The 15,021-nt window shown below is 38.1% G+C and overlaps 1 protein-coding gene across 2 annotated transcripts in view; it reads left to right on the top strand.

Annotated features, from left to right (window-relative positions):
- acsm3 (acyl-CoA synthetase medium chain family member 3) overlaps positions 1–14,967 on the top strand; it is a 30,020-nt gene extending 15,053 nt beyond the window's left edge. The window contains exons 9-13 of one of the 2 annotated variants that reach the window (XM_046876449.1): positions 57–189; positions 4,951–5,041; positions 11,117–11,216; positions 12,405–12,524; positions 13,735–14,967. In XM_046876449.1, coding sequence (XP_046732405.1) covers positions 57–189; positions 4,951–5,041; positions 11,117–11,216; positions 12,405–12,524; positions 13,735–13,821 — 531 coding nt within the window. In that variant the 3' untranslated portion in view covers positions 13,822–14,967. Of the gene's footprint in view, positions 1–56; positions 190–3,824; positions 3,999–4,950; positions 5,042–11,116; positions 11,217–12,404; positions 12,525–13,734 lie in introns of those variants that run through there. The other variant, XM_046876448.1, reaches the window with a different exon arrangement.
- The last annotated feature ends 54 nt before the right edge of the window (positions 14,968–15,021 follow it).

Below are 15,021 nucleotides of genomic sequence, written 5' to 3'. Positions count from 1 at the left end.
TAGATGAACATTTGTATTTTATTTCTAACACATTTTGTTCTATGTGGTGACTGTAGGTTGTGAATGAGGAAGGAACTATTGTTGCTCCGGGAACAGAAGGAAATCTGGCTATCAGAGTGAAACCAGAAAGACCGTTCTCTCTCTTCACTGAGTACTTGGTATCTACTTTCTGTTCTGTCTTGACAGGGGGAAAAATCCTCTGTTGTCTGGCTTTGCAAAATATCTTTTGACTGATAAAGTGTTTATTTAGTTGTTAGCCATATCTTAAATCTTCATCTGATAAATTAGAAATGTATTCCATATTTGAACATGTTTAATCATAACTGAATGTCAATATAGTATCAATAGTTTATAATGGATATTGGTGTTTAATTTTAGTATTCAAAATATTTGCACAATTTGGTGTTACAGTATTGTTCAAAATAACAGAATAATCCAGGTTTTTAGTATATTTTTAATTGCTACATGGCAAACAAGTTACCAGTAGGTGCAGTAGATTCTCAGAAAAGAAACAAGACCCAGCATTCATGATATGCACGCTCGTAAGGCTGTGCAATTGGGCAATTAAATAAAAATAGCAGTGTGGCATTCAATCACTGAGGTCATCAATTTTGTGAAAAAACAGTTGTGACTCAGGTGGCCCCTATTTGAGGATGAAGCCAGCACTTGTTGAACATGCATTTGAAAGCCTGAGGAAAAAAAAGACATTGTTCAGAAGAACAGCGTACTTTGATTAAAAAGTTGATTGGAGAGGGGAAAACCTATAAAGAGGTGCAAAAAATTATAGGCTGTTCAGCTAAAATGATCTCCAATGCCTTAAAATGGCAAAACCAGACAGACGTGGAAGAAAACGGAAGACAACCATCAAAATTGATCGAAGAATAACCAGAATGGCAATGGCTCAGCCAATGATCAGCTCCAGGATGATCAAAGACAGTCTGGAGTTACCTGTAAGTACTGTGACAGTTAGAAGACGTCTGTGTGAAGCTAATCTATTTTCAAGAATCCCCCGCAAAGTCCCTCTGTTAAAAAAAAAGGCATGTGCAGAAGAGGTTACGATCTGCCAAAGAACACATCAACTGGCCTAAAGAGAAATGGTGGAACATTTTGTGGACTGATGAGAGTAAAATTGTTCTTTTTGGGTCCAAGGGCCACAGACAGTTTGTGAGACGACCCCCAAACTCTGAATTTAAGCCACAGTACACAGTGAAGACAGTGAAGCATGGTGGTGCAAGCATCATGATATGGGCATGTTTCTCCTACTATGGTGTTGGGCCTATTTATCGCATACCAGGGATCATGGATCAGTTTGCATATGTCAAAATACTTGAAGAGGTCATGCCCTTGAAATGGTTGTTTCAACAAGACAATGACCCCAAACACACTAGTAAACGAGCAAAGTCTTGGTTCCAAACCAACAAAATTAATGTTATGAAGTGGCCAGCCCAATCCCCAGGCCTTAATCCAATCGAGAACTTGTGGGGTGATATCAAAAATGCTGTTTCTGAAGCAAAACCAAGAAATGTAAATGAATTGTGGAATGTTCTTAAAGAATCATGGAGTGGAATAACAGCTGAGAGGTGCCACAAGTTGGTTGACTCCATGCCACACAGATGTGAAGCAGTTTTAAAAAACATTTGCAAATCAAGTCAATCATTTTTTTTTGAGTGAATAGAAAAAATTAACTGGTCAAACACACAGCAAGACAACAATCAGGGTAGTGAGCGAGCTCTGTTTTTGACCTGTTTTAATTTCCTCCTTATTGGTATCTATTTAGTACGAACATACAATTTAGCATCAGTTCAACAGCAAGCAGAACATTTTGAGAGTAATAAAATAAACTCCTGAACAGTGTTGTGCTCGTTACTAAAAAATAGTAACTAGTTACAGTTACTCGTTACTTCATTCAAAAAGTAACTTAGTTACTTTGTTGATTACTTACACCATAAAGTAATGCGTTACTGTTAAAAGGCCTGTGATCTCTCTTCATTTACTTATCACCTCAAGGTTAATGGGCTCTCCAGCACACAGGCAGTGCTCCAGAGCCTTCTTTACTTTTTAAGGAACGTTCTTTAATGTTCCCATTAATGCCTTTTTATGCGTTATGGTCTACAAACACAAAACTGACTTAAACACAAAGTAATTTTTAAACACTATTTTATTTAAGTCAGACCAGCACAAACTGAATATATCACAAGGATTTCTGAAATAAATAACAAAACAAGCTGAATAATATATTCACAATAAAAAACTAAAGTGGCTTCTGCTGTGTTGAGCTCTTAAACATGTTCCTTTCACAGCTGAAGTATGAAAACTGTCAACAATGTAGAACAGAACACCAGGTTAGCTTCTAGCTACTAGCTCCTCAGGCATGGAGGTCCTGGAGGAGCTTCAACAGATTGGAATTGCTGTTTATCGCAGTAGATACGTGTTTCAAACCAGAAAGACACAGTTTACATTTGACTTAAAAGTTTTTGTCTTTATGCTCAACTAAAGTGAAATAATGAGCATATTTCCAAACTTGTCTTGCTCTCGCCTCGACTCGCCATTACTGCTGCACAGACCTGAATAAACGGAGACACGCCCACAGTGCGTCTTTTTCGTGTGTATACAGTGGTTTATCCTTCAATCCTACAATGCGTCGCTGCTGTAAACAGGTTAGACTGTAGTCTACACTACAGCCCAAATTCATTCATTTAAAAAAGTAACGGGTAACGCACCATACGGTAACGATAACAGTAACGAAGTTGCTTTATTTTTTAAAAGTAACAGTTACAGTATTAGTTACAGTATTAGTTACTGTCAACGCGTTTGCCCAACACTGCTCCTGAATATAACTTGACACAACACCCATGGCCTTATTTGCACAATTTTTTGAAGTAGTTGAAAAGAAGATTTTGGGCTCATGATAATTTTAATAGATATTGAATAGTGTTTGACTTATTAATATCATTCTATTGTATTTTATTCGATCGGTGTGCTAAGAGTAACATTAGTGTCTTTTTCCATAATCTGAGTTGATTAAGCAGGTCTTATTACAAAAAGTGTTAATAGGAACATTATAGCTATAATAAATTATAGTACTTTGGATAGTTAAGTACATTTGAAGTCAAATACTTTTGTACTTTTTCTGGTGTAAAAGTTTAAAGGGAGCACTTTTACTGGAATAATAATTTGTGTACTTCCTCCACCACTTGTATTTGTTAATTTTATTTTTGGTTATATAATGTATTTAATTAATTTTTTGTATTTTATTTAGATCACTTTGTTTCGCCAACCTCTTTCTCCTTATGCTCTGCTGCACTTCCTCATTCCACCACCACGTCTCTTTGTCTTCCTTTCTCTTGTCAGATGTCACACCAAGTACTTTTCTAGCTGTCTCCCTTATCAATTCTGCAGTAGTTGACCAATCATCCTGCACCTCTTCACCACCACAGAGCCCCTGTCTGACCTATTCCCTGAGTCTCACACTACAGTCTTCCTCCTTCAGTTTCCACCATGTTATTCTTCTTTCAGTTCTCACTCTCCACTTCTTCTTCACCTCCAAAATCATCCTACAAACCACCATCCGATGCTGTCTAGCTACACTGTCCCCTGCCAACACCTTACAGTCTCCAATCTCCTTCAGGTTGCATCTCCTGCATCTCCTGCATCTCCTTATATATATATAAAATTTATTTATTTATTTATTTATTTATTTATTCTATAGTCACATTTTCCCAAGTGAATTAAAGTTATATTAGTGACTAAACGGGCTTTCTGTTTTATTCTGGTTTTTGGTAATATATATGTCTTTTTTTTCTATTTCTCTTTCTTTTACACAGGTAGTGAAGGCATTTGTTGTACTTACTTCAGAATATAAAAACAGAGACCAAAATGAACTAATCAGGCAACTGCAGGCACATGTGAAGAAAGTCACGGCTCCGTATAAATACCCTCGCAAGGTAAACACACACACCCACAAAGCAAAAATAAATAAATAAATAAAGTGAAATAACAGTAATGATAAATAACAGCAATGAATATGATACAAAAATTAGTAAGCATTATACATAAAATACAAAAAAAGTCTGTTAAAATAGGCAGTTTATATACAGAATAGTTACTCACTTCATCTGAGCCTACGTCTATATTTAACTTCACTTTAAAGTTTATAATTACATATATTTATTCTGACAATCCTTGTTTTAAACATATTTGCTAAGTTATGGACATGCAAGTTAAGGTTTGCTGGTATAAGTTGTTATATATTTTGTGTTTTTGCAAAAACCACTTCGTAATCTCAGGGTCCCAGTTTCTATCTAACTACTTACTAATAACTACTTGTACTGTCTCCAGTCCTACACATTTAAATGTTTAGGACTGGAGACAGTACAAGTAGACGGTCTTGTTAATTAGCTGTAAGTTGAATTAAGGGAAAAATAAACATAATGTGCATCATACTGACTCCAGTTCGCTTGTAATGTGAACAGCCATAATTGGTATGTAAACAGAAATCCTTATAGTTCTTCAGACCCGTAGCCACTGATCTACCAGTTTATATGGTATTTATCTGTAGTTAAAATGGGTGATGTGACTACTGCAAAAGTTCTAAGAGCAAGAGAAGAGTCTGTATCACTCTCACACTAAAGTCCTTCCATGGGCTTCTGGGATATTACAGAATGACTTTTAAAGTGATGCCACTGGTGGTCTATTGGAGGCAGGACCAAATTCAGGGAGGTGCATGTAGTTATTATTCTACTTAGAGCTAAAAACCAACCTTCAGAAAACCAGAGATCCACCCAGCCTTATCCATTTTAAAGGTTTAGTCAAAGTCAATGAGAAAATCAGGGATTGCAATTATTGTCTTATGATGTTGTAGTGCATCCTCTCAGTTTGCATTTCACACTTATTTTTTTATATTTATCTTTTATTGTGCATGTTTTTGTATGATTTATTCTCTTATACCTTGTTTCTACCTCACCGGTGATAGAGGGGTAATGGACCAGGACGGATATCTGTGGTTTGTTGGCAGAGCTGATGATGTCATACTGTCTGCAGGGTAAGTCTGGTGACATAAATGATGACTTAGTTTTCCCTGTATGCAGCTTCTTCTCAAATATTTGTATTAGGGCTGTCAATCAATTAAAATATTAATCTATAAATATAAATATAAATGTTAATTTATTAAAAAACGATTAATCGGGTAACCCAGCCATTAGCGTTGCACAAGCCCAAATATGGGGAGGGTTGCGTTAGGAAGGACATCCAGCTTAAAACATGTGCCAAATCAAAAATGCGGATCACAAAAGAGAATTTAATACCAAATCGGTTGAGGCCCGGGTTACCAACGACCGCCACAGGTATCATTAACCAACAGGGTACTGGTGGAAATTGGGCAACTGTTGGCCAAAAGAGGAGAAGGAGAGGAGGGAGACGTCTACAGAGACGGCAGGAGGACAGAGAGTGGAGGTTTGGGTTGGTATTTTAAATGTCGTTACTATAACTGGTAAAGGGAGAGAGGTAGCTGATATGATGGAGAGGAGAAAGGTAGATATGTTGTGTGTTCAGGAGACCAAGTGCAAATGGAGTACGAACAGGAACATTGGAGGTGGGTTTAAACTGTTCTATCCTGGTGTGGATGGAAAGAGAAATGGTGTAGGAGTGATCCTGAAGGAAGAGTACAGTAAGAGAGTAGTGGAGGTGAAGAAAGTTTCTGATAGGTTGATGAACGTGAGGCTGGAAGTTGAAGGGGTGATGATGAATGTCATCAGTGCTTATGCTCCTCAAGTTGGTTGTGAGATGGAGGAGAAGAAAAAATTCTGGATGAGTTAGATGACGTGGTAGAAGTTGTACCTGGTGATTTGGGCTGAAGGGAACAGAGGTGATGAGGTGATGGGTAGGTATGGCCTAAAGGAGAGGAATGTGGAAGGGCAGATGGTGGTAGATTTTGCTAAAAGGATGGAAATAAAATTGGTAAATAGTTATTTTAAGAAGAAGGAGGATCATAGGGTGACATAAGAGTGACAGAAGGTGCACACAGGTGGACTATGTTCAATGCAGGAGATGCAACCTGAAGGAGATTGGAGACTGTAAGGTGTTGGCAGGGGACAGTGTAGCTAGACAGCATCGGATGGTGGTTTGTAGGATGATTTTGGAGGTGAAGAAGAAGTGGAGAGTGAGAACTGAAAGAAGAATAACATGGTGGAAACTGAAAGAGGAAGACTGTAGTGTGAGACTCAGGGAATAGGTCAGACAGGGGCTCTGTGGTGGTGAAGAGGTGCAGGATGATTGGTCAACTACTGCAGAATTGATAAGGAGACAGCTAGAAAAGTACTTGGTGTGACATCTGACAAGAGAAAGGAAGACAAAGAGACGTGGTGGTGGAATGAGGAAGTGCAGCAGAGCATAAGGAGAAAGAGGTTGGCGAAACAGAATTGGGATCAGCAGAGAGATGAGAAAAGTAGGCTGTGATGAGACCTGCCTTTTTCTTTGGGAGTGACGAGGATGGACAGAATTAGAAATGAGTTTATTAGAGGGGCCACAGATGTAGGACTTTTTAGGGACAACGTGAAAGAGGCCTGATTGAGATGGTTTGGACATGAGGAGCGACATGGGGTATATCGGTAGGAGAATGCTAAGGTTGGAGTCACCAGTAAGGAGGAAAAGTGGAAGACCAAGGAGGAGGTTTATGGATGTGGTGAAGGAAGACATGCAGGCAGTTGGTTTGAAAGAGGCAGATGTAGAGGACAGAGTAGTATGGAGACGGATGATCTGCTGTGGCGACCCCTAATAGGAGCAGCCAAAAGAAGAAGAAGAAGAAGGATTAAATGAATACTTTTCAAGTTTTTAATACTCTAATCAACTTGAGCATAGACAAATATGGATGCTTTATGCAAATGTATATTTATTATTAGTGAATCCATAGAGAATATAGAGCATGAAGACAAAATATTCTTGTATATGTTTTTAAGTAAATATGGTGTATTCATTTACGTTTTAATGGTACTTTATTTGAGACTTGCGCATCAGTAAAACAAATGTTTAGTGATTAAAAATGTTTATATATATATATATATATATATATTCTTCTTCTTCTTCTTCTTCTTCTTCTTTCGGCTGCTCCCATTAGGGGTCGCCACAGCGGATCATCCGTCTCCATACCACCCTGTCCTCTACATCTGCCTTTTCACACCAACTACCTGCATGTCTTCCCTCACCACATCCATGAACCTCCTCCTTGGCCTTCCTCTTTTCCTCCTACCTGGTGGCTCCATCTTCAGCATTCTTCTACCAATATAATTCATGTCCCTTCTCTGCACATGTCCAAACTATCTCAATCTCGCCTCCCTCACCTTGTCACCAAAACATCCTACATGTGCTGTCCCTCTAATAAACTCATTTCTAATCTTGTCCATCCTCGTCACTCCCAACGAAAACCTTAACATCTTCAGCTCTGCTACCTCCAGCTCTGCCTCCTGCCTTTTACTCAATGCCACTGTCTCTAATCCATACAACATCGCAGGTCTCACCACAGTCCTATAAACTTTCCCTTTCATTCTTGCAGATACCCTACTATCACAAATCACTCCTGTCACTCTTCTCCACCCACTCCACCCTGCCTGCACTCTTTTCTTTACTTCTCTAACACACTCTCCATTACTTTGCACTGTTGACCCCAGGTACCTGAACTCCTCCACCTTCTCCACCTCTTCTCCCTGCAACCGCATCACTCCACTGCCCTCCCTCTCATTCACACACATGTACTCTGTCTTACTCCTACTGACTTTCATTCCCCTTCTCTCCAGCGCATATCTCCACCTCTCCAGGCTCTTCTCAACCTGCTCTCTACTCTCACCACAAATCACAATATCATCTGCAAACATCATAGTCCAGGAGACTCCTGTCTGACCTCGTCCGTCAACCTGTCCATCACCACTGCAAACAGGAAAGGGCTCAGGGCCGATCCTTGATGCAGTCCAACCTTCACTCTGAACCAGTCTGTCGTACCTACTGCACACTTCACTGCCGTCACACTGTCCTCATACATGTCCTGCACCACCCTTACATACTTCTCTGACACACCTGACTTCCTCATACAATACCACAACTCCTCTCTTGGCACTCTGTCGTCGCTTTCTCTAAATCCACAAATACACAATGCAATTCCTTCTGTCCTTCTCTATACTTCTCCATCAACATCCTCAAAGCAAATAAGGCATCTGTGGTGCTCTTCCTCGGCATGAAACCATACTGTTGCTCACAGATGGTCACCTCTTCTCTCAGCCTGGCTTCCACTACTCTTTCCCATAACTTCATGGTGTGACTGATCAACTTAATTCCCCTGTAGTTACTGCAGGTCTGCACATCTCCCTTATGCTTAAAGATCGGTACCAGCACACTCCTTCTCCATTCCTCAGGCATCCTCTCCCCTTCCAGAATCCTGTTAAACAATCTGGTTAAAAACTCCACTGCCATCTCTCCTAAACATCTCACGCCTCTACCGGTATGTCATCTGGTCCAACCGACTTTCCATTCTTCATCCTCTTAATCGCTGCTCTCACTTCCTCCTTACTAATCCTATCTACATCCTGCTTCACCAACTCCACATCCTCCAACCTTCTCTCTGTGATTTTCCTCATTCATCAGCTGCTCAAAATACTCCCTCCACCTTCTCAACACACTCTCCTCACTAGTCAACACATTTCCCTCTCCATCCTTTATTGCTCTAACTTGCAGTACATCCTTCCCAGCTCGGTCCCTCTGCCTGGCCAATCGGTATAACTCCTTTTCTCCTTCCTTAGTGTCCAACCTCTCATACAGCTCCTCATATGCCTTTTCCTTGGCTTTCGCCACATCCCTTTTTACCTGCTGCCGCATCTCCTTGTACTCCTGCCTACTTTTCTCATCACTCTGTCGATCCCACTTCTGTTTTGCCAACCTCTTTCCCCTAATGCTCTCCTGCACTTCCTCATTCCACCACCACGTCTCCTTGTCTTGCTTTCTATTTCCAGATGTCACACCAAGTACTTTTCTAGCTGCCTCCCTCATCACTCCTGCAGTAGTTGCCCAATCATCTGGCACCTCTTCACCACCACCGAGCCCCTGTCTGACCTCTTCCCTGAACCTCACACTACACTCTTCCTCCTTCAGTTTCCACCATCTTATTCTTCTTTCAATCCTTACATTCCTCCTCTTCTTCTTCGCCTCCAAAACCATCCTACAGACCACCATCCGATGCTGTCTAGCTACACTGTCCCCGCCAACACCTTACAGTCTCAATCTCCTTCAGGTTGCATCTCCTGCATAGCACATAGTCCACCTGTGTGCACCTTCCTCCACTCTTATCGTCACCCTATGATCCTCCTTCTTCTTAAAATACGTGTTCACCACTGCCATTTCCATCCTTTTAGCAAAATCTACCACCATCTGCCCTTCCACATTCCTCTCCTTAAAACCATACCTACCCATCACCTCCTCATCACCTCTGTTCCTTCACCTACATGCCCATTAAAGTCTGCCCCAATCACCAATCGTTCTTTCCTAGGTACACCATCTACCACTTCATCTAATTCACTCCAGAATCTTTCCTTTTCCTCCATCTCACAGCCAACTTGTGGAGCATAGGCACTGATGACATTTATCATCATCCTTCAACTTCCACCTTCACGATCATCACCCTATCAGAAACTCTCTTCACCTCCACTACACTCTTACTGTACTCTTCCTTCAGAATCACCCCTACACCATTTCTCTTCCATCCACACCATGATAAAACAGTTTAAATCCACCTCCAATGTTCCTGGCCTTACTCCCTTTCCACTTGGTCTCCTGAACACACAGCATATCTACCTTTCTCCTCTCCATCATATCAGCTATCTCTCTCCCTTTACCCGTCATAGTACCAACATTTAAAGTACCAACCCGAACCTCCACTCTCCTACACTGCTCCTTTTCCTGCCGTCTCTGTAGCGTCTTCCTCCTCTCCTTCTCCTCCTTGACCAACAGTAGCCCAATTTCCACGGTACCCTGTCGGCTAACGATACCTGTGGCGGTCGTTGTTAACCGGGCCTCGACCGATCCGGTATGAAATTCTCCTTTGTGATCCGCATATTTGATTTGGCACATGTTTTACGCTGGATGCCCTTCCTAACGCAACCCTCCCCATTTACCCGGGCTTGGGACCGGCACTAAGAGTGCACTGGCTTGTGCCTCCCTAATGGCTGGGTTATATATATATATATATATATATATATATATATATATGTATAGACTGTATATACTGTATATATACATATAGAAAGGACATCGTAAATGTGTTGCGTTTAAAGGTTTTTGCTATTTATTTATTTATTTATTTATTTATTTATTTATTTATTTATTTATTCATATTTTTAAAAAAAAATTGTCAAACAGAAAGGCCTGCTGCCATTAAAATTAATTTGTGTATTATTATTATTAAATAAATCATAACAAAAAGTTGAATTAATGAAGCTCAGTCTTGATACCGATGTTAAAATAGTGGTTTTGTATTTATAATTAAATATACTTAAACCAATTTCATATATTCCATTTAGTTGCATTTTTTGTATAGAGCATACTTTTAGCAGTAGAGATCGTCACAAAGTAGCTTTACAGATGTAGGTTTCAATCCCTAGATAATGCCAGATTTAGAAGTGGCAAGGAAAATCTCCCTGACATGTAGAAGAAACCTTGAGAAGAATTCAAAGGATGCTGTAGCCTTTATTATTTTAGGTATTTATAAATAACTTGTACCTTTTAATTAAAGGAATGTGGGCTTTTTGGTACTTTGGTGCAAGATTTTAATTTAGTTTTATTAAGGTTCTATATATTCACAGCCCATATTGGATGTAAATTGGATTGCTGTTCTTTTATCAGGGTAAAAACAACTGAAAAAAAGATCAGTACATACAGTACAGTTTTATATGGGTACACTATAGTCCCCTTAAATCTCTACACTTCTTACATTTCTGACTTGTTATTTGGATATTCAAATTAAATTGAAATGTACACTGGCTGGTAAATAAAAATTAAACGAAAGGTCAGACAGATTTTGTTTAATAGCATCAAATGGCAATGTACTTTACTTCCATTCTCTAATAGTTGGCTTTTGCAGATATCGTATTGGCCCATTTGAGGTGGAAAATGCTTTAATAGAACATGAGGCTGTGGCCGAGTCAGCTGTGGTCAGCAGTCCTGACCCAGTCAGAGGAGAGGTAACGCACCGAACAATCTGCTTCAATAACTTAATTTGTACTGCTTTATTTTGCATGGATTGTTTACACACACTTCGAGACTTCTTAGCTCACACTGAATCAAACTAAATATGTGCCTTTGTTACATTTTGAATTGTGGAAAGTGTTCTGTGTCAGTCACCATGTACAGCTGTCGTGATGTTTGGCTATGAAGAGCACATTTCAGATGCCTTTATACAGGTGAATTGCCCAGCAGTTTAAAACATGATCATACAGACTGAACCTACAGCATTTTAAAAGAAGGGCAAAAAAATACTCTTTATAGATGTGGTGGCAGAAAAGCACATCACAATGTGCAACACATCAGTTTTATTATTATGACCCACAGTATCATTTATCTGAACAATTTTTCATGACACTAGGGAGTTGTGAGCTGTTTGTGCTGCAGAATTTGTGCTGCATATGAATTTAAATGATCATGTTTAAAAAAAACAAAAAAAAAACAACCCAAAAATAATAATATATACAGTACCTTGTGTGTCCAAACGTTTGGTCTGTACTGTATATATATTATATATACAGTACAGACCAAAAGTTTATATATATTATATATACACAGTACAGACCAAAAGTTTGGACACACCTGCTCATTCAAAGAGTTTTCTTTATTTTCATGACTATGAAAATTGTAGATTCACACTGAAGGCATCAAAACTATGAATTAACACATGTGGAATTATATACATAACAAAAAAGTGAACTGAAAATGTCATATTGTAGGTTCTTCAAAGTAGGCATCAGAGAATGCCAAGAGTGTGCAAAACAGTAATCTAAGCAAAAGGTGGCTACTTTGAATAGTTTTGATGAATTCAGTGTGACTCTCTTTCATAGTCATGAAAATAAATAAAAAACCCTTTGAATGAGCAGGTGTGTCCAAACTTTTGGTCTGTACTGTGTGTGTGTATGTATATGTGTATGTATATATATATATATATATATATATATATATATATATATATATATATATATATATATATATATAAAATTTATTTATTTATTTATTTATTTATTTATTTATTTATTTATTTATTCTATAGTCACATTTTCCCAAGTGAATTAAAGTTATATTAGTGACTAAACGGGCTTTCTGTTTTATTCTGGTTTTGGTAATATATATGTCTTTTTTCTATTTCTCTTTCTTTTACACAGGTAGTGAAGGCATTTGTTGTACTTACTTCAGAATATAAAAACAGAGACCAAAATGAACTAATCAGGCAACTGCAGGCACATGTGAAGAAAGTCACGGCTCCGTATAAATACCCTCGCAAGGTAAACACACACACCCACAAAGCAAAAATAAATAAATAAATAAAGTGAAATAACAGTAATGATAAATAACAGCAATGAATATGATACAAAAATTAGTAAGCATTATACATAAAATACAAAAAAAGTCTGTTAAAATAGGCAGTTTATATACAGAATAGTTACTCACTTCATCTGAGCCTCGTCTATATTTAACTTCACTTTAAAGTTTATAATTACATATATTTATTCTGACAATCCTTGTTTTAAACATATTTGCTAAGTTATGGACATGCAAGTTAAGGTTTGCTGGTATAAGTTGTTATATATTTTGTGTTTTTGCAAAAACCACTTCGTAATCTCAGGGTCCCAGTTTCTATCTAACTACTTACTAATAACTACTTGTACTGTCTCCAGTCCTACACATTTAAATGTTTAGGACTGGAGACAGTACAAGTAGACGGTCTTGTTAATTAGCTGTAAGTTGAATTAAGGGAAAAATAAACATAATGTGCATCATACTGACTCCAGTTCGCTTGTAATGTGAACAGCCATAATTGGTATGTAAACAGAAATCCTTATAGTTCTTCAGACCCGTAGCCACTGATCTACCAGTTTATATGGTATTTATCTGTAGTTAAAATGGGTGATGTGACTACTGCAAAAGTTCTAAGAGCAAGAGAAGAGTCTGTATCACTCTCACACTAAAGTCCTTCCATGGGCTTCTGGGATATTACAGAATGACTTTTAAAGTGATGCCACTGGTGGTCTATTGGAGGCAGGACCAAATTCAGGGAGGTGCATGTAGTTATTATTCTACTTAGAGCTAAAAACCAACCTTCAGAAAACCAGAGATCCACCCAGCCTTATCCATTTTAAAGGTTTAGTCAAAGTCAATGAGAAAATCAGGGATTGCAATTATTGTCTTATGATGTTGTAGTGCATCCTCTCAGTTTGCATTTCACACTTATTTTTTTTATATTTATCTTTTATTGTGCATGTTTTTTGTATGATTTATTCTCTTATACCTTGTTTTGCCTTTTGTCCTGATATCAATATTGCTTTGTGATTGTGAAGCACTTTGTGTGACCTCATTGTGTGGTGTACAAGTAAATTAGCTTAGTCCTGCACTTGACTTGTCTTGTAGCACCACTGCATTTTGAACTTTGATTAAATGCAGTTGTGTGCAGGGTGTTTTGTCTGTTTTGTGATTGAAATTTTTGTTTGATGATAGATTGAGTTTGTGGACCAGCTTCCCAAGACAGTGAGTGGCAAAATCCGGCGAGTGGAACTGAGGAAGAAGGAATGGGGACTGTCATAACCACTATAACTGCACTCTGGTGTTATTCATCAGCACCATTTACACTTAATATAATACATACTCCAAATATTTACACTTAAAATACAGGACATATAAATCTGAATTGAAAACTAGTAAAAATTCAACATCATTTTAAATGTACGTATAAGAATTTATACATTTTTCTAAACTAAGAAAGGAACTGGAAATCTGTGTATATGGACCTCATTTATAATGTATTGATTGTGTTTTTTCTTTGTTAATTAAGCTTCAATAATTCCTTTATACTGGTCAGGGGTGCATGAGAGTCACAACCTTTGTTTTTAGGATGTTAGAGAAAGCTGAAGACCCTGAATGAGACCAACACACAGACAGTAACTGAAACTATTACATGCTGCACCCTGTGCTACGATTTTTATTCTATAGTCACATTTTCCCAAGTGAATTAACGTTATAAGTGACTAAACAGGCTTTCTGTTTTATTCTGGTTTTTGGTAAATACCCACTATACTATTCTACAAATGTGTAGATAAATTCCCTATGAATACATTTATTTTAGTTTGTCCTAATAACCAGTATAGGGCTGAGGTTGAAACTCACAGTAAGGAATATTAATTTACATAATCCACAGGTACCTCACACACCTCACACTGAGTTACATGCAGGAAGAGGCTGTTTATTATCTGACTAGTTGAATCATAGTAGGGAAATGGCTGTGCAGACCAGGGGGAACCTACAAGGTTTGTAGTGGGGAAAAATTGATGTAATCCAAAATATTTTTGTTTTTGGTTCCTATGCAAACTGTCCTGAAGGGAACACAGTCTTTCAAACAAGTGAAGAATGAAATAATCACAACAGGAATTCTTTTGTGAGACTTTTTTTTAGGTACTGAACAGTAATGTTTGATTAGTTATGAATGTCTCCCTCTACCGGCAGTCATTGCAACTAGAAATATGTTTTGAGCTCAGGTTTATATATGTAGCTGTATAATGATTATAAAAGATCTTTGATAGTTTATAGATTCTAAGTCAAAAAGGTTATTAAAAAATCCTCATTAAATCCTTATCCAGTGGCTACTTGTTAATATAGGCCTGAACTATTTTCGACACGTGATTTTGTGCTTGAATGTAAAAGCGTTCCTAATAAAGTTGCCATCAAGTGTATACACTCCAGTCATTAATGTAGATGTTATTGTACCTGTGTCGTTATTGTAGTTAAAAC

This window comes from Silurus meridionalis, chromosome 20 (assembly GCF_014805685.1).
Source record: "Silurus meridionalis isolate SWU-2019-XX chromosome 20, ASM1480568v1, whole genome shotgun sequence".
In the NCBI taxonomy this organism is placed as follows: Eukaryota; Metazoa; Chordata; class Actinopteri; order Siluriformes; family Siluridae; genus Silurus; species Silurus meridionalis.
Note: the sequence above shows the minus strand (reverse complement) of the source record. Positions and strands in the feature narration are given on the sequence as shown.